Genomic DNA, 20,065 nt, shown 5'->3' on the forward strand with positions numbered 1-20,065 from the left:
TTCGTTTGAGGAGCAGGCTGTTTCGTCTGAGGAGCAGGCTGTTTAGTTTGAGGAGCAGGCTGTTTCGTTTGAGGAGCAGGCTGTTTAGTTTGAGGAGCAGGCTGTTTAGTTTGAGGAGCAGGCTGTTTCGCCTTTTGAGGAGTAGGCTTTGCCTTTTGAGGAGCAGGCTGTCTGGTGGGAGGAGTAGGATGATTGGTTTGAAGTGGAGGCTGATCCTTTTGAGGAGTAGTCTGTTTGTTACTAGCCCCGGTTTCTGGGGCTTGTGGGGTAGGGTGTTTTTTACTAACCCCGGTTTCTGGGGCTTGAGGGGTAGCCTGATTGGTGACACCAACCTTCTTCTCCACAGCTTCCAATCTATCGGAGATCTTCCTAATCTCCCTGATGCACTTCTTAAACCCCTCTTTCATCATGTCACCTAAGTCCTTGAACATGTTTTCTAACTCCTCTCTGGTCACCCAACTAGCCTCTTCTCTAGCCTCTTCTGTAGCCTCTTCTGTAGCCTCTGTAGGAGCCTCTTCTCTAGCCTCTTTAGGAGCCTCTTTAGGAGCCTCTTTACGAGCTTTCTTCCGAGGTCTCTGATTGTCTTCCTCCACCTCCTCCACAACCATCTCTTTGGCTCTTTTCGATGGAGTCACAAACTTGGGTTTTGTACCAGTGACTTCCCAGCAATCCATGGTCCACTTCCACGGTCTCCGATCATACATCACTTTAATGATGTTCTCCGCGGGCACGTCATCAACCTCAGAGTCCCATTTTGGCCACATTTCACTAATGTCCTTCTCAACAAAGTTGATCACGCGGGTCTGCAGTAAATAGAAGAAGAATCGAGTTAGATATTTGAAACAAAATACTAAATAGACGACTTAATTATAAGTCGTCAACTAAGTCGTCCAGCTGGACGACCTTCCAGACGACTTATTATAAGTCGTCTACTAAGTCGTCCAGCTGGACGACCTTCCAGACGACTTATAATAAGTCGTCTACTAAGTCGTCCAGCTGGAAGACCTTCCAGACGACTTATAATAAGTCGTCTACTAAGTCGTCCAGCTGGAAGACCTTCCGGACGACTTAATTAAGTGAAGATGGAAAGGTACCTGACTCAAGATAGCAGCTTTCATGAATCTGCGGCCTCTGCTGCCGTCGTAAGCCAGAATCGGTGGAGACGGACTGTTTGCTCTGGGTAGACCAATACTAGCACCCAATCCCGGAATAGCTTCGTACGCCCAGACCTGAAGAACTTGTATAAAGCCATCCACGGTGTAACAGCCAGTAATATCTTTGTTCCACAAAGAGTCCATCAGCACCTTAAACGCGACTCTCCCCCATGGATAATTCTCAAACCTTTCTAAATCCATCACTAGCCTTGCGAGAGTAGCTCGTGTAGCGCTTGAGAACTTTTTCCCTTCAATGAATCCAGTGAAGATGGAAAGGTACGCGAGTCGCTTGCGATCTTCCCTGGACCAATCCCCGCATCTCTTCAGTGCTGCTATTATCTGATCAGTACTTGGCCCAGCTTCCCGATGAACTCCCATCATCTCCCAGAAAGAAACCATCTGTGGGGTAACTTCACATTCTGGTGTCTCAAGGTCCTCGATGTAGTCGCAGTTTAGACCAGTGATGTTTTCAAACTCTAACAGTGAAAACCTCGCAGGTTCTGGACCAACGAGACACCACATCTCGTACTTCTTCTTAATGTCCAGCTTTAAACCGAGCAAGTGGTGAACCAGCCTTGAAGCCCAACCAAATCCCTGCTCCTTGAACTTGATGAAAACTCCCAATCTCGACTCCTTGAGCTCTTCAAATTCAGCATCAGTGAGAGCTTCCCTAAGAGCAGTATGCAACTTCGTGTTATCCGTATGATACGAAATGCTATTGTGGGGTTCTGGCTCTTCCCCTAATGTGTATAACCTACGGGGGAGTTCTGGAATATCCATCCTTTTTGTCTGCAAAATAATCAAAGACAACAATAGAAGTCAGAACACAAGCTAAATCAATCACGCCTTAATTGTTACTCCAGACGACTTAGTAGACGACTTAAATATAAGTCGTCTAGAAAGTCGTCCAACTGGACGACTTAGTTGACGACTTATATTTAAGTCGTCTGGAAAGTCTTCCAAATGGACGTACTAAGTCGTCCAGGTTGAAGACTTTCCAGACGACTTACTTACAAGTCTTCCAGTAGAAAAATTTCAAGCGGACCTGATTAGTCGCAGAAGGAGTTCGAGTACTCGTCATTGTGGTTATAGATCTGAAAAAATAAACGTGAAACGGTGAGAATGAGTAAATTGAAAGAGACAACGTTTTATGTTCATCTTTTCCACGAGTTTGATGACTTACCGGCGTTAGGGTTTACAGAGAAACGGCGCTACGGTTTACAGAGAAGAAGCGGCGGCGCTAGGGTTTAGAAGAAGCGGCGGCGCTAGGGTTTAGAAGAAACGGCGGTGCTAGCTAGTGTTTAGAGTAAGCGGCGGTGAGAACGTTGGTGAGCACGGTGGCGAGGGCGACGGTTTGTTCGGAAATAGTGGAAGCGGGGGCGCTAGGGTTTAGAGGAATCGGCGGCGCTAGGGTTAGAAGAAGCTGCGGCGACAACGGTGAGAATGAAGTGAGATAGATAGCCGACGTTGAGAACGATGGTTGTTCGGAAATAGTGGGAATTCGAATCGCCTTTGATATCGCCGGTGAGAGAGAACTGTTAGGGTTTCTGTTCGCGGAAAATGAAAAAAAAAAAAAAAAATCACCTTATATATTGGGTAAATAATCCGGTTAGCTTTAAAAGTACATTGGTAAACTTTAAGGTTTGGTCCGGTTTAGACGACTTATTCTGGCTGATAATGTACATCAGACGACCTAATATTTAGTCGTCTGGGAACAGAAGACTAAATATTAAGTCGTCCAATACCCTAAAATGAACCCCTAAACTAAAATGACTAAATTAACTTACTAACCACGTTATAAAATCAAATTATACTTCAATAGTGTTTACTATACACAGAAACGAACACGCCTAGGTAATTTTAAAAATTTTCAAAAACGGTTTTAATGCTTTCCAAAATCTAACCCTAAGAACACATACAATACTACAACATATGTTGATGAAACATAAACTAAAGAATATCATGACTCACTACTTTCACTCATCTGGGCTGAAAACAATTGAAATTTGTTATATATTAATTTATATCTCTTAAGACATATGTTAATTACATAATTCCAATTTTTCACTTATCAAAATATTTTTTACAAAATTTTTAAATTATGTTTAAGAATAACTGTCCAGACGACTTAACTTAAAGTCGTCTGGACGACTTATTTTCAAGTCGTCTGTTTACAGACGACTTGCGAGGGGTAGAAACGTAAAAAAAAATCCGTTTTTTTGTTTGTTCACAAGGAGATAGTTGTAATTTCAATAGCCTTTTAAGTTACTTTTGCCTTTGACCCAAGTTGGGGTACTCTTTTGGGTTTGACTCCAAGTTTTGAGTCACAATTGGTAATTCATTCATGATAGAAAGGAGTAAACAGAAAGAAAGGCCTACGGTAAAATAACATAGGTGGTCCCATGAGTCTTTTGACAAGGGCATATAAAGTAAATACTGCAAAATCATTAACTTTATTGACAAAATGCAGTTCTTAGTGGGCCCACTGTATAATACAAAGATTCGAATAATTAATAATCTGAGGTAAGAGCTTTTGACTATTTCCCCTCCCAGACCGAGAGCCAAGAAGCGAGAGATGCATATCACAAGTTGTGGTCAAAGATGTGTATCTTCCGTATCAGAACTAAGAGCATGATTATTGTAAGTTCCTTAAGTTTTGGTTCTTAATACACATATATGTATATGTATATATTATATATGCGTATATAATTATTTGTTAAAGACTTTACGGAAACCGAAACCGAAAGTTCTTTAATTAAAGATCAAACGGTTTCGGTTTCCGTAAAGTTCTTAACAAACAATTATATCCGCATATATAATATATACATATACATATATATGTATTAAGGACCAAACTTTAAAGAACTTGCAATAATCATGCTCTATATAAGCTTTTATGTCGTCAGATTTTGTTTTACTTTAATTATATATGTTTTGATGTTTTATAGTTTTGAAGAAAAGGCCTAGTAAGACAAGATGAATATAGCAAGAAAATAAGAGAGCTAGTTGATAACCAGTGGCGGAGCTAGAAATATTTTTGACTGGGGTCATAATATATAAATTTAATATTTAAATTATATATATATATATATAACAAAAATGTTTTTTTTCACAAATTAATGGGAACAAATGAAAATTTAAACATAAATTAGTGGGGTCAAAAGCCATATTTTAACTAAATTTTATAATAACTTTAGAAAAATATACACTAAAAAAAAATTTCCCCCAATTTTATTGGAGTCACTTGACTCCACCACCACCACTGTGCCTCCGCCTCTGTTGTTGATAACAGTGTTTTTGCGGTGACTCTCTTAACATATCTACTTTTAGCAAGTAATACGTAGTTTAGCAAAAGAAAAAGATTATCCTATAAATAGTTAGCTTTGGATTTGCTTAAATCATGTTTGTATAAATGATTCCTGAAATCGACAATATGAAGCAATTAATTGTTTGAAATGTGTATATTCTACAGGAAGTTCATGATCACAATTTCTTATTTCTTTAAATTTGTTTGAATACACCTTTTTACCTATTTACCTATTTAGTTAGGTGAAGAAGTGTAGAGGTATGTATAATTTCCAAAGCCACAAATATCTAGAGATAAATATCCTAATCTAAGTGTTTTTCACTTTGATAGTAACTGGAGATTCTAAACTATGGGTTATAGATAAGTACAAATAAAAGATACAGACTATTACAAAAGTTGATAAAGAAGATTACTTTACGTATTGTAGGCGTTTTAATGAAATCATCGTCCGTGGAAAATAATACAAGCAATGACCTTACTAGACACTATGATTGGTTACAATGATCTTATTGGACATGTGAGGAGGCAAAGTCTATGTCTTTAATTTATATCTACATACTGATGTTTTATCCTCCAAAGATGGCGCCTAATATCACGTAACTGAACGCTACACTTAGTCATACATTAGTAATCTACCATCAATCAACTTAATAATAAGCTTTCAATCACGCTCACTTAGCAATCATTGTTTGTCTTTTGTCAATAAAAACAATCCTAGTAAAAAAAAAAAAAAAAAAAAAAATCCTAGTTTGATGACACGAGCTTTGATGAGAAATTAACAAAACACACTCATGTGTAATTGTTTGTGTGCGTGCGTGTATATGTGTCTACATACGGAAGGAAAGTTGCGCTTCATAGAAATTACATGTTGCATACTTAAGATGTTAGATCACATTGATCTATTGTCGATATTTTCCATCGTCTCTAACTATGCCATATTTGCTAAACTAACTTTTATTGATCTGCTAAAAGCATTGGTCATTGATCAAGACTATTATAATATTTAGAAATACTACATGGAAATATGTTTTTTTTTCTCTGGAAAACATGGAAGAATGTTTTATATAGAAATGGAAATATGTGGATAACCAAGTTGTCTTGGTCTAGTGGTAAAGGAGCTCCGGCTGGAGTTTCCGCCCTAGGTTCAATTCCGCTTGGCCATCGGGACTAGCGTTAAATCGCAAGAATATGTGGATTGCCGTTGGTCTCAAGAGGATTAGTCTTGGGCATAGAAAACTTTTGGATCACCCCCTCATTAATCAAAAAAAAAAAAGAAATATGTGGATGCCTATTGCCTAATATAGTAAGCAAAAAATAAGAGCAGCTTCTTCAAATAGTTTTGAAAGAAAAGCTTTTGAATTCTTGCAAATTGGAGCCTAAGATGAATTGTAATGGATATGTGACAAGCTTGCAACGAGTAATAGATATATCTCTAACAAGCTTGATGTGATGACACCAGTTAAACGGAGAACAATTTTTCTGGTCAACAAGACAACAACCAAGACTCCTTCCTTCTTCTTTTTTTGTGCACTCCAAGACTCCTTCCCTAAATTAGTCGTGAGAAAATTTTATGAGTTATTCTTGGGTTCACCCCCTAGGGTGAACCTTTAGGTTCACCCACCAATAGAAACTTGTCATTTTAGATTTAGTATCTTTTAATTAAGGAAATAAATAATTTGTCAAATTATATTATTTTTTCAAAATAAAATTTAAAAATAAATAAAAACAGTATATAAAACGAATTAAAAAAAAATTAATGTTGTCAACAAAACACTAAACCCTAAACTCTAATACTAAACCCTAAACTCTAATACTAAACCCTAAACTCTAATCATACACCCTAAACCCTTGGGTAAACCATAAACCCTTGGAAAAAATACTAAACATGTTGTCAACAAAACACTAAACCCTAAACTCTAATCCTAAACCCTAAACCCTTGGGTAAACCCTAAACCCTTGGGTAAACCCTAATCCTTAGAAAAACACTAAACATTTGGATAAATTCTAAACTATAAATCTTAAACACTAAACTCCAAATCTTATAAATAAATATTTTTTTAAAATAATCTTTATTGAGAACTATTGTTATTTTTATTTATTTAATCTTTTTATTTATTTTAAAAGCATAATATAATTTGGCAAGTTATTTTTGTTTCCTTAATTAAAAGATACTAAATTTAAAATAACAACTTTCTATTGGTTGGTGAACCTAAAGGTTCACCCTAGGGGGTGAACCCAAGAAAAAGTCAAATTTTATCGTTAAGTCACATCATTTTTATAATAAAAGGTGAAAACCTGATAACGAGATTCAAATATTAAAGCCAGCCTACCGTTTGTTAAATCTGCTGAACATTATGGATATACTCATATCGTGTTTCAATTTAGATAAACTAGATTTACATTTTATGAAAACAAAATAGCTCAGTTACAAAAAAAAAACAAAAAACAAAATAGCTTTTCAAGAAAATTTAAAAGACCGTTTCCTCGAGACAAGCAGATTCTCAGTCCTCGAGACAGTCAGTGGAAAACAACACACTCTCTCTCCTCTTCCAAAAGAAACAAGAAAAAAAGAAAAATACAAAAGCCAAGAAAGTCATTATTACAAAAGCAAAACCACACTCTAAAAAGCCACTCACAAAACACTGGTCAGTAAACAGAGAAGAAGAACAAGCTATGTCGTCTCACTCATCTATCTTCTTCTTCTCTGACCTTTAACCAAGCAAAAAAGAAACCCTAAAATCTCCAAATCCATACTATCAGTTCTTACAATGATGCTTCAAAGAAGCTGCATTGTACTTTTCTCACTTTCTCTGTTTGTTCCACACATGGGTTTCGCCATGCTCAACAGAACTCTTCTTCTCATACCACATCCCGACCCAGAGCTAGTCGCTCATGATGTTCATAGGTACACATACTACATTTCCTCTTCTGGATCTACATTTCGTCTCTTGGTTTTAGTTTCTTTAATGAAAATTTTTATCATAGTTTTACATTTAACAAGCTGTAGGGACCGTTTCTTGGTTCTTGTGTGTACTTATGAATCTTGGGTTGCTCTGTTTCTGTAGTCTCTGTTTTTTTGTTTCTTAGTCTCCGGTTTAGCCGTACCGATTGTAATTAGGGATTATCTGGTATGATTATTTTACAGGAGGGTAAATGCCTCTCTATGGAGACGTCAAGTTATGGATACGACGGACCAGGCCGGTTCAAGCCCGTGCTTTACCGGAAACCCAATCGATGACTGTTGGAAATGTGACCCGAACTGGCCCAATAACCGACAAAGGCTGGCCGATTGTGGAATCGGGTTCGGTCAGTACGCCTTGGGAGGCAAAGGCGGTCGGTTCTACTTCGTCACTGATTCTTCCGACGACGATGTCGTCGAACCTAAACTGGGCACTCTCAGGTAGCTTTTTGTTAACCAACTAAACCGGATTTCATTTAAGAAAGGTCTTGACAAAAAGACGGACAAACAGTTTGTTGTTTCTTAGTTGGTTCAAGACAAAGATATCATCTTTAATAATCTTAACAACACTATATACTTTACTTGAAAACATGTCATTAGTGTCTAAACCCTACATATACACTTTCATAACTAATCTATATGAAATAATATTCTGTCTAAGCTCCCATTTATTTAGCTACTCACAATAACTTTTTTTACTCTCTGTCTCTCTTTTGTCATCTCTTATTCACATGCCCCCACACCAATCTATCACGTACACGACTTTTTCAATACCACTTGTGTACATTTTCTAGACAAGAAAATTTACAAATACGCCCTCCATTTTGTGGTAAAACTCTTAAAACGTTTCATTAATTGTCTCTATTACTTTTATTTGTTTTGGCAAAACCAACTATCTGCTCCAAAACATAGAAATGCAATGTTGAAGATGTTTATAGTTTGGCGTCACTACATACATTATAGTTTTAGCGTTGTCCTTTGAAATTTCCCACCAGGTTCACATGTTAGATAGCCAGAGTAGGTGGAGCCTTGCATGGAAGAACAGTCCTAAAATACTACTTAAGCTACTAAACAATCTGGCCTAACACTTCAGCCAAGATAATAATATGATAAATCTAGACAAAAAATAACCACAATAAAAACAAATGTATTGGGACCTTCAAAGTTTTTGAATTATTTGGGGAATCTTTTCCAAATGTCAAAGGAATCGGGTTTACAATGTGAAAATACTTATCTATTGGTCTCCAATTTTAAATAATTTGTAATTAAAACTTTTCCTTTTTGGTGACAGATATGCAGTGATACAAGTAGAGCCACTGTGGATAGTGTTCCCAAGCAACATGATGATAAAATTAAAGCATGAGCTAATATTCAACAGTTACAAGACTCTTGATGGAAGAGGAGCTAATGTTCATATTGTTGGTGGTGGTTGCATCACTCTTCAATATGTCTCCAATGTCATCATTCACAACATCCATATCCACCATTGTCACCCATCCGGTATTTTTACAGCCAATAATTGTTATTTTAATCTTTTAACCTTTTTTCTAAAAGATAGTTATTGCCCTGACCAGAATATTTTTAGTAGGGCCCTTTGGGTGTACATGTTTTCCTTCTCATTCATTGGTGTTTTCACACACAAACAAAGAAACTATATGTGTTTTCAATTCTCAGCATTTACTGAATATTCATAAAGGCATTGTTATAATTTATAAATAGTAAAAATTAAATTCGTCCGTCTTGAAATGAAATTTATATCAGCATTTATTGGTTGATTCATAAAAGCATTCTGTCTACGCTTTTTTGCTAGGGAATACTAACATAAGGTCAAGTCCAACGCACTACGGATTAAGAACGGAATCGGACGGTGATGGTATCTCCATCTTCGGATCAAAGGACATATGGATCGACCATTGTTCTCTATCAAGATGTAGAGATGGTTTGATAGATGCTGTGATGGGGTCCACAGGGATTACAATATCGAACAACTTCTTCTCACACCATAATGAAGTCATGCTTCTTGGTCACAGCGATCACTACGAGCCAGACAGTGGCATGCAGGTCACACACACTAACTAGTCCATAATTCCGTTTCCAGTGACTAATTAATTTACTATATTTTAACGTTTTGGAATGTTTGTATAATTTTTAGGTAACCATTGCGTTTAATCACTTCGGAGAGAAGTTGGTACAAAGGATGCCTAGATGTAGACGTGGTTATATCCATGTGGTTAACAATGATTTTACTCAATGGGAAATGTATGCGATTGGCGGTAGCGGTAACCCAACCATTAATAGTCAGGGTAACCGCTATACCGCCCCAACCAACCCGTTTGCCAAAGAGGTAACTAAACCACATGATTCATCAATGCTGGTTAGTTCATTTTAGGTCATTTGATTAGTATAACAACATTACAGCAAAAGATTCTTATACGCTAATGTATAATATAAATTTGTTATGCATTAATGTATAATATATTGTGTAGGTGACTAAAAGAGTAGAAACGCCAGATGGTGATTGGAAAGGGTGGAACTGGAGATCGGAGGGAGACATTTTGGTTAACGGAGCGTTCTTCGTGGCATCTGGAGAAGGTGCGGAGATGAGGTACGAGAAGGCGTACAGCGTCGACCCTAAATCTGCCTCGTTCATCGACCAAATCACATTTCATTGCGGCGTTCTTGGCGTTGGTGGCAGGTTTGGATTCTTACATACTATTCAATCACTCTTAGCCTTTCTTTTAGACAAAGATATGATCATTTTAATCTTCTTATATTTATGTCTATGTACTCTTTTTGAATTATTTTGTTTTCTACTACTTTTGCCTTTAACTTTATCTCTTTTTTTTTTTTCTTTTGTCTAATTTCTTTTTTTCCACTATTTCATAATCATGGCTCATTAGCCTTAAAAAGTCAAATGGAGCTGATTGAGGAGGTTTGATTTGTTACAGGAATAACAATTTGGGGATGTGGACTACTACTGGATCCGAAGGTAGTGGCGGTTTAGATTCTTATAATGACTACACCGATGAAATGTCTGGCACCGGTTTAACTAACCGGTTATCTTTCTCGGTTATTGTTATAGCTTTCATGTTCGATATGATATTATATTTGTCCATGTTGTTGTAACGTGAACTTACCAATTTAATCAAGGAACAAGAAAAAAGATTCGACTCACTTTTATGTATTAGTTTCTTCTATGGCCTGCGTTTTTTCTTTCAAAGGGTAAAATTGTGGTGAATTCACTTTTATCATTTTAGCGAAGGGAAATATTTACATTTTTTGCAAGTATGTTATTTTTTGAAACTACAATAAAATGTAATATTGATTTAATTTCAACGGATGTTGTTTTACAAAACCAAAGTATAAATAATTTATAATTTTACATAAACATCACGTGTGTCTGGGTATGTCATATTGTGCATATATGTAACCTTGATGTTGTGGTATTCTTATCTATTAATATATCCCACATCGGTTGGGATATAGGTCCTTGGGCAATATATAAGTGTATGGACATTCCTCCACTTTTGAGCTAGCTTTTGGGTGTGAGTTAGGCCCATCACTAATATAGTATCAGAGCCCATGGTGAAAGCCCAGCAGATGATTTCCCATATAAATAATTGTCTACCTATGTAGCCTATAAAAATGGCTCATCTTGCTGTGGTATATCCGAGATGTTGGGCTTGGACTGTTTCCGTTTGGACCGTTTCTCACCCACATCTCGAGAGGGGCTATTAATATATCCCACATCGGTTGGGATATAGGTCCTTGGGCAATATATAAATGTGTGGGCACTCCTCCACTTTTGAACTAGCTTTTGGGTGTGAGTTACGCCCATCACTAATATTATCCTATCTTTAATGACATAACTAACACAGATTATTATATTATCTTCTTCCTTTTGTATTTTCATAATCTTATACAAGAGGGCATTCCATGCATGCATCTGCAATTCATACTAGCATATAAGTATATAACTTTAGCATATTTTAGTTTACAATATTAAACATGAAATACTATAAATTACGTACTTATTATTTTAACAAATCATTTCGCTAAAAGCACACCAAACAACTAATTTGATTCATATTAAAGTATACCACATGATAATTTAATTTACTATTTTGAGCATTAAATACTTTTCCCAATAAAAATTAAATATTTAACATTTTTTTATCAAATCAGTTGGCTCAAAAGTACACCAGACAACTAGTTTAATCTCCTTTATGTTATTAAAGATAGAGCCCATCAACCAAATGTTGATGGAAAAAACAAATAGTGTTATCCGTAGCATGAACTCGTGTGTTTGCTGTTGTATATAACAAAACCTGACATACACAACTGTGCTACATTTATTTATTTTGTTATCATGGGTTAAGCTTTAACCTTTATATGTTTGTTGTTTGGTGAAATCAGTAAGAGAAAGAAAAAGCTTAATCATATGATAAGTCAAAAAAGAGATTTTATTTATCAACATCAACCTTAGAAGACGGTTTTCGTCATATAATCAAGAAACAAAACTAGTATCAGTTATGACCATAGAGAGCATGAAAACTCTTCAAAGTCCCTAGTCTCTTCAAACCACGAGGAACCAATGTTGATATCAATATTATTTTCACTGCTACTGCTGGTACGGTCTTCTAAAAGATTTGCGTCACTTTGGTCTGTAGAAATTTCTGATATCCAATCCGAAATCCTGTTTTCGTATGGTGATTTCATTACACCAAAGCTCTCTCTTTCGAAAATACCACCATTAGTTTCTTTATCACTCTCCATATTAATCTGCTTAGATTCCTTCACAGTTTTATCAAAACCATGTTCTTGAGTCGTTGTCCTCGCCCACGTGATGATCTCAGTTTCCTTATACTTGCACAACAAGTCTCCTCCTGTATTTCTGCTCCAGTCAATGATCTTATCTGCAGCAAAATACATCATCTTTGTATTTATCGTACGATTATATGAAATTAAAATATGCACAACTATGAAAGAGATACCTACCATAGTTTTGAGCTTCCATTTTCTTTCTAAAATGAGTCCTGTAATAGTTCTTAACCTCGTTATCAGTCCTACCGGGTAATCTCCTTGCAATCATTGACCACCTATTGATATACATATTAAGTTCAAACTGAAAATACAATCATTGAAGTAAGAGATTCAAGCTTTTTGTCTCTTACTTGTTACCCCAGAAAGCATGGATCTGAAAGATGATAGTTTCTTCTTCTTGACTCATGGGTCCACGCTTCAGACTCGGATTCAGATAGTTCATCCACCTTAGCCTGCAACTCTTACCACTCCTCTTCAAACCTAAGTATGAACAAAACAAACAAATAAACATATGATTAGATATGTGGAAACTTTCTATTTTTGGAAAGTTTCACAAGAAAGGTTTCAGAGTCTACCGGAAACTCTTGCTAAAGAATCCCAACGACGTTCTCCCAAAAGGGTAACGAACTTCACCAGCCGTTCGTCTTCCTCTTCGAGCCATGGACCTCTACGGAGCGTTTTTTCCTTCTTGTAATCCATTTTTTGTTTTTGTGTTAACTAAATTCTCGCTAAATTTGTGCTGTTAGGTTAAGAGCTTTTGTCTTTGCTTAAATAGTAAAGTCATGAGTTTACCCAAATTGGGAAATATTCGAAAAGCTGACGAACACGAATAGATTAGTGGATAATAACATCATGCATCAGTTAGGTCTTGTTTTTCATTCTTGGTCATCTTTATCAAGTCATGTAGATTATAGATTTGGAGTAGGTTCCAAGTATCTCTTATTATTTTATATAATCACCAAGTTATGAATTATATTTATCTTTCCTTTTCAGGGGTTATGGCATACATCATCGTAGAAATTCAATTATTTATTAGTAGCCAATTTGAAATTCAATTTCTTTGAAAAGAAGATGAAGTATTTAATTGTGGTTGAGATAAAAAAGAGATAAAAATCTTTCTGTATCTTCTCTCCACCAATTTCAAAAGTGTAAGCCAACGAAGCATTCGAAACCCGGCCACAGCGATGGAACCTCGGCTGAGGTTCGTAGCCTGGTGGTAATGGAACCTCGGCTGAGGTGCCCGCCACCCAGCTTCGAAACCCGGCCACAGCGATTTAACATCCTTACTGCTGGGGCGCTGGACCCCTTCGGGAGATATTTGGGAAAATGGCTGCCCAGACACCAGAGATACCAAAAAAAAAAAAAAAGAAGCATTCTTAAGTTTGATTAATAAATACTTTAACTGATTTTTTTGTTGTTAGAGAGAGAGTTTAAACTTAACGCATCTAACTATCTTAAAAAAAATTAAAGAGCAGTGAAAGTTAGAGAGCTATCGTCAGCAGATAGAGATCTAAACGATTAAACAGAAAATAAGAAGGTATTAAAGGAAAATATTGGAAGTCAAGGCATTAATCTTCGATGATTCGAATTTTCATTATTTGGAAAGGTGAAGATATGAATTTTGAAACAAACCCAACGATTCTCTCCTGCAAAGAAAGAAAGAAATCTTCAAAATAAGGATAATGTCATCCATCTGATTATCTCTCGACTCGAAGCCCAGATCAAGATTCATGCTTCTAGGCAAAACAACTATTCTCCTGCTTCCGGGCAAGGCAATAAAACCTCTTGCGATTGGCTACGATGCACGACGACTAAGAAGCAGTATATGCCCACTGTAGCATATTGTTATGTAGAATTCCCAGGCTAAGAATCGACAACTAAAATTAGAAGATCAAGTATCCGTTGAAGTACTATGATGATTTTCCCATCTAATCAGGCCATGTGCCACCGAAATCATGAGACTAAACATTGATGAGGCCCCGCGCCAAGAAAATGGGGCTTGTCATCCAGTGAATTGTAAGACAAGGACCATGGATATTTATAGGTCAACTGGATTGATCACGCTCAGAACCTGGAAACGTTTACTAAACAATATATTGTCCGTATCTGAAAAGTATCTCTCCTCCCAGTTTAAATACGGTTCAAGCCAAGACGAACCCGGAAAAAAAGCATCAAGGAAATGATGTTCTGCTCATCATTAATCTGCTGAGAAAGAACGACTTCCATCAGTCAAAGTGTATATTATCTCTCGAATTCGCCTATAAAGTCGAAAGATAAAGGAAAAATTGTTGGGCAAAAATAATTTGTGTAGATATTACTATTGCTTCCGAATAGGACGCCGACTTTCTGATTTTTGTCTGGAAGAAATCCTGGCTCAAACCTGACTTCATCTTTGTCTTTGGATAAAATGGAAGATTTTTATTAAAAAGAATTCTTACATATTTCTGAATATGGAAATCATTACCCGTATTACATACTATAAACTATTTATGTAAGGAGAACCTAAACCCTAGAATAATGAAAAGACAACTCAAAACTAATAGAATATATCTAGACGTCTAAAACTAGAGTTTATAACATTCACATAGTGGTTCATGCTCAAAAGATCAATAATACAAATCTTTTAATCTTAATTATTACTTCTATACTACTTACTTACTGTTCCGTAGTACCATCAAAGTTCGCACACAACAATACCCTTACACTCTCGATAAACCTTTTACTTGTTTTTGTTTGGTTTTTATTTAGTGTTTTGTATATAGACCTATTTAGCTCAATATCAAAATTCTGCAGGATAATTGCAAGCAAATTTTTTATTAATTTGAGAATCGTGTCAAAATTGACATTGTTTGCCGATTCTGTCCCTACGAGCATACGTGATTAATTTATGAAGTAACCTGCAACCGGTTGTTGTAACTATTTATTAGTTTTATTTTATGAAAAGATAAACAAAACTAAGAAACCGGTTATTTTTGCTAAATTGGAGAGAGAAGAGTTGTAAGATAGTGAGAGTAGTCGCCGATCGAGGAAGGGGATCAGGACTATATCTACACGCCGCCGATCGAGGAGATCAGCGTCCCAGTGGCGATGGAGTCGGAGGATCCGTACGGAGATTTCTGGCGATCGATGGCGGAGATGGTGAAAAGAGAAAAAAAAGATGGAGGAGATGGTGAGGAGCCATGGCGATCTACACGCCGCCGATCGAGGAGATCAGCGTCCCGGTGGCGATGGAGTCGGAGGATCCGTACAGAGATTTCCGACGATCGATGGCGAAGATGGTGAGGAGCCACGGCGAGCTGGCGAAGGATTGGCGGAGCTTGGCGCCGGAGCGTCGTCGGTAGCTGACTCGGCTCGTTACTCAACCACCATATCGTCTTTCTCCATTTCCATGATTATAAGCTAAAGCTTTCGAATCAAGATCTGTGTGAGAGGTGCAAAAAAAAAATGTCTTGTATAAGATTCAAAATAACCGGTTTTGTAGGGCATTATTGCTAGTTTTTGTGGGCAACCGACGGTTGCAAGTTATCTCATCCCTCTTTGCACTTTTATACAAAAGAGATATTCAACAGTTTGTGTTCTTTGCATAATTATTACTTTTGCGTGTGTAACCGTCTCGCCTGCTGTGACGTCATCTAATTGACAGGCCCCTATGTTACAATTTCCTTACCAAAACAACGACAGTTTTGGTATTACCACAAAATCTACTGTTTCTTTACCACTTACCTAATATGGTCTAGAAACTTTGATATCTAATGCAAATTCCCTTATATATATATATATATATATATATATAATTACTAGGTAATTATCATGTACTTATGCACTGTTATAAATATTTTCAAAATAAATATATTATAATAACTGATTAATATTTTACTTCAATTCAAAAATATTTGTAATTTATAATAATAATATTATATCTTCTAAATTAGACACTTGATTTTGTATATATAATATATAGTCGGTTTATTTATCAATTGAATATATCACATTGAATTTACTTTTCATAATTTAACCATAATATATTTTTCTAGATATATTAAAATTTTGATTAATTTTTTATATATAATGATCTTTAAGTAATATTTTCTATAATATAATATTTTTTTTGAGAATCAAATATACAAAATAAACTAAAGTGCAGATTGACTAAAAATCACATAAAAGCATATAAAGATAATATTTTGAATCTGATGCATGTATATTTCACAAAATAAATTATGTTTTAAAATTTGTTAATATTTTTGTTTTATTTAACATGTTCTAAGGTATTTATAATTTATGCGTGTAATAAGAAACAAAATATTATTATAAAGTAATATTTTTATTATTTTCCTTAATATCAAAATTATTTTTGTTAATTTTTTTATGAAATCACATTATATATAAATATTATTATAAAATCATTTTTAAAATTTGTAAAAATTTTACCTTTTTACTATATATGTATTGGAAAAATAAAAGTTAAATTAAACTAAAATATAATTAACAGAAATTACTAAAGAAAAGGAAAATAAATTTAATAATCATAACTAAATGTAATATTTTTAGTTCATTAGATCTATCTCTATAACTAATCATCATAAGAATTAACATGAGCACGAAACTTCTTCGTTAATATTTTAGAAACTGAGAATCTATTATATCATATGGGTTGATGATGAAATAAACTATAGATAAATGGGATTCTAAAGTTGAAAGAGACTTGGTTTACCCTAAGAGAAATACTTGGGTTCACCCCTAGAGTGAACCTTTAGGTTCACCCAACCAATAAGATTTTGTTATTTCATATTCGGTATCTTTTAAAAAAGGAAATAAAATATTGCCAAGTTTTATTTTGAAATAAAAAATAAATAGAAAATAATAGTAGTCGCAAAAAAAGATTTTATATTTAAAATACCGCCAGCAAAACACTAAACCCTAAACTCTAAACCTTAAATCATAAACCTTAAATCCATGGTAAACCCTTGGATAAATCCTAAATCTTTGGATTTTTTTAACAAAATATTTTTAACACGATCAACAAAACACTAAACCCTAAACCCTAAATACTAAACCGTAAACCCTTGGGTAAATCATAAACCCTTGGATAAATCGTAAACCGTAGGATTTAGAATTTATCCAAGCATCTTAGATTTACCAAGGGTTTAGGGTTTATCCAGGGGTTTAGGATTTAAGATTTAGGGTTTAGGGTTTAGTATTTGGCTGATGATATTAAAAATATATTTTAAACGTATTTTTGTTTGCAATTAATATTAATTTTTATTTTTTACTTTAAAAATATTAGTATATTTTGACAATATTTTGTTTCTTTTTAAAAAAGATACTGAATATAAAATAACGAAATTCTATTGGTTGGATAAACCTAAAAATTCACTCTAGGGGTGAACCCAAGAATTTCTCTTACCCTAATGGACTTCTTACATCATAGTTCATGTAATTTCTAACTTGGCACTCCTAACAAGACTACAAGGCACCGTGACACTACTGGTTGTAAATTAGTTGGGCTTTTGTGGACTTGTTTTCGATGCCTGTATCGGTTATGAATCCAGATTAAATTTTAGTTGGGTCTTTTATGGACTGATTTTGAGGCTTGTGTCGGCTATGTATCCGCAATTCCACATGATGAAAACTAAAAAGTGAGAAGAGGTTAAACTTTTTTGTTGTTTTGTTTTGTGGTGGGTAAATCTAGTATGTGAAAACGAGCAGGCTTTCACCATCTCGCCTGGTTCTGTCAGGCTGGTCCATCTTTATTTTGTCAACCAGAAAAGAATTAATTGGACCTGCCTGGTCCTTTTGGCAGACAACGATAATTTGTGTCATCTCTAGGCTCATAGCCTGGTCCATTTACCAAACGACATAACACAAATTTGTGTTCATCTCTCAAACCGTTCTCGATTTTTCCCATGATTGAATGAGTCTTGGAATCTTTTCATTATTTCAGTTAGTTCATGATGAATCTTTTGAATTTTGTATCATACAGAACACATGTTAAACAATAATTAGTTGTGTAACTAGAAGTTTGCAACTAGTAATCATTTTGGCGAACTTTTTGAAATTGGTTTATAATGCCATTTTCGTTTTTTAAGTCTGTTAGTATGACTCTAATTTTAAGATAAGTAAAGTTTAATTATGTCATGTTTCTTTTAGTAGAATAGATATATAAAATTCTTCACAACACAAAATGTAATGGTTGCAAAAATGTTTATCTGTATAGATTTTATTCGATTTATGATATTATGATAAATCAACAGTTTTAATTGTCTTTAGTTTATTGGTTACTCATTTGTACTTATATGTTGAACCAATCAAAATGTTATATTATATAACATATCCGTCAATTAATATTTTAACTATATTAACAAATTTTGATTTATTTGTTTATAAATTAAAACACCAATTAATATGTTTATATATATTAAGAAATATATCTTTTCAAAATAAAACATTTTATGTTGTACTTCTATTTTAATAAAATAGGATAGATGTATTTCTAAAATTTTTTATATTCCAATTATATTCCACTTCTATGTTATGTTTAGAAAATACTAAATTGAAATTTATTTGTTATACTCTAATAATTCAAGTATATATGTGTGAATTATCTTAATCATAAATTATTTAATATATATTTGAAAGTTAAATTTATATGTTTCAGTAACCGTTTACAGTTTATATATTGTATGTGAAATGAAATAATAATATACATTAATATATAAAAACTAAACTTTACATGTCACATTTTGAATAAATCTGTTTAATTTTATTATAAAATTTGATAAAAGAATAATTTGGTTAGAAAATAATCCAAATAGAAAATCATGGTAAGTTTGATTAGAGAATAATCTAACAAAATAAATGAATTGTGATGAATCGCTATATATTTCACCCTACAACAACAAAAAAGGTCCAACAAATTTATAGGGTGATCAATAGGGCTATTCGATAAAGATTTTTCAACATTAGAATCGAACTTGGGTCAGTATAATATTTCAACTCTGTTGTCGAAAAAGAATATATAGTAGTCACACATCCGAATTCGTATCTCTTAAGTAACTCGTACACCGTACGAATCAAGTGGGCTAGTATATATGTTGGTGTTTTCTGTTTTGATTTGGAAGCATGGCAGCAACAGCAGCTATAACTTTAAAAATAAAACATGGCAGCAACACTATCATCTTATCGTGTTGGAAACAAAGAAACAATGTGCTACATAACCATATCGTCCTGCCTCCCACTGCCATATTCAAGCTCATCGACAGGGAAATGCGTAACACTATAACAGCTAGGAGGGGTAGGAAGCACTTCCTTACCCTTATGACTAAGTGGCTGCGATGACTCTGTGTCTTCTCATCTACAACTTTGTTGCAACCTTATTTTTTCTCCTTTTTTTGCCAATGATGTAACATAATCTAGATACACATTGCTTGTAAATCTCTTTTCATTTCTATGATATTTACCTTTTAGCAAAAAAAAAAAAACATGGCAGCAACTATATTAGGTTTGTATATGAGATTAACCAACAAAAAAGATCAAAATCTTTATTTGTTGTGCTCATTCATAGGATTTATAGCTAGATCGTGGTGTAAAGGCGAAAGAGGACGGTCATAGGGTTGGCCCGCCTTCTTGGAGAGTCTACACACACGCACGTTGGAAGTCTACAAAGACTGCTACAAAGAGACACCGCCACGTGGGGGTCTAGTTTAGAAACTCACACGACTACTCGAGTGCATCAACCTTATTTTTATTTACTTTTTGTATAGTACTGCTGATTCATTCGTCTTGGAAACAAAAAAAGTTTGAAACCTTAGGCTTCAAATG

The 20,065-nt window shown here is 34.8% G+C and overlaps 2 protein-coding genes across 2 annotated transcripts; one reads left to right on the forward strand and one right to left on the reverse strand.

The window, feature by feature from the left end:
• Positions 1-7,165: 7,165 nt before the first annotated feature.
• LOC108822294 (probable pectate lyase 12) lies at positions 7,166-10,594 on the forward strand (the record flags this gene model as incomplete). Its single annotated transcript, XM_056986802.1, is given in 7 exon segments — positions 7,166-7,366; positions 7,607-7,861; positions 8,712-8,920; positions 9,231-9,481; positions 9,573-9,764; positions 9,907-10,115; positions 10,369-10,594. Coding segments are annotated over 7 exon segments (1,431 nt in total). The 3' UTR covers positions 10,547-10,594.
• A 1,324-nt stretch (positions 10,595-11,918) lies between these two features.
• On the reverse strand, positions 11,919-12,956 carry LOC108861017 (transcription factor MYB27). Its single transcript, XM_018634850.2, has 4 exons — positions 12,820-12,956; positions 12,595-12,724; positions 12,419-12,519; positions 11,919-12,336 (listed from the first exon to the last, which is right to left on the reverse strand). The coding sequence occupies exons 1-4, from the start codon at positions 12,941-12,943 to the stop codon at positions 11,951-11,953; spliced, it is 741 nt and encodes a 246-aa protein (XP_018490352.2). The 5' UTR covers positions 12,944-12,956; the 3' UTR covers positions 11,919-11,950.
• Between the last annotated feature and the right edge of the window lie 7,109 nt (positions 12,957-20,065).

The sequence above is a fragment of the Raphanus sativus genome, chromosome 5 (genome assembly GCF_000801105.2).
Source record: "Raphanus sativus cultivar WK10039 chromosome 5, ASM80110v3, whole genome shotgun sequence".
Taxonomy (NCBI): Eukaryota; Viridiplantae; Streptophyta; class Magnoliopsida; order Brassicales; family Brassicaceae; genus Raphanus; species Raphanus sativus.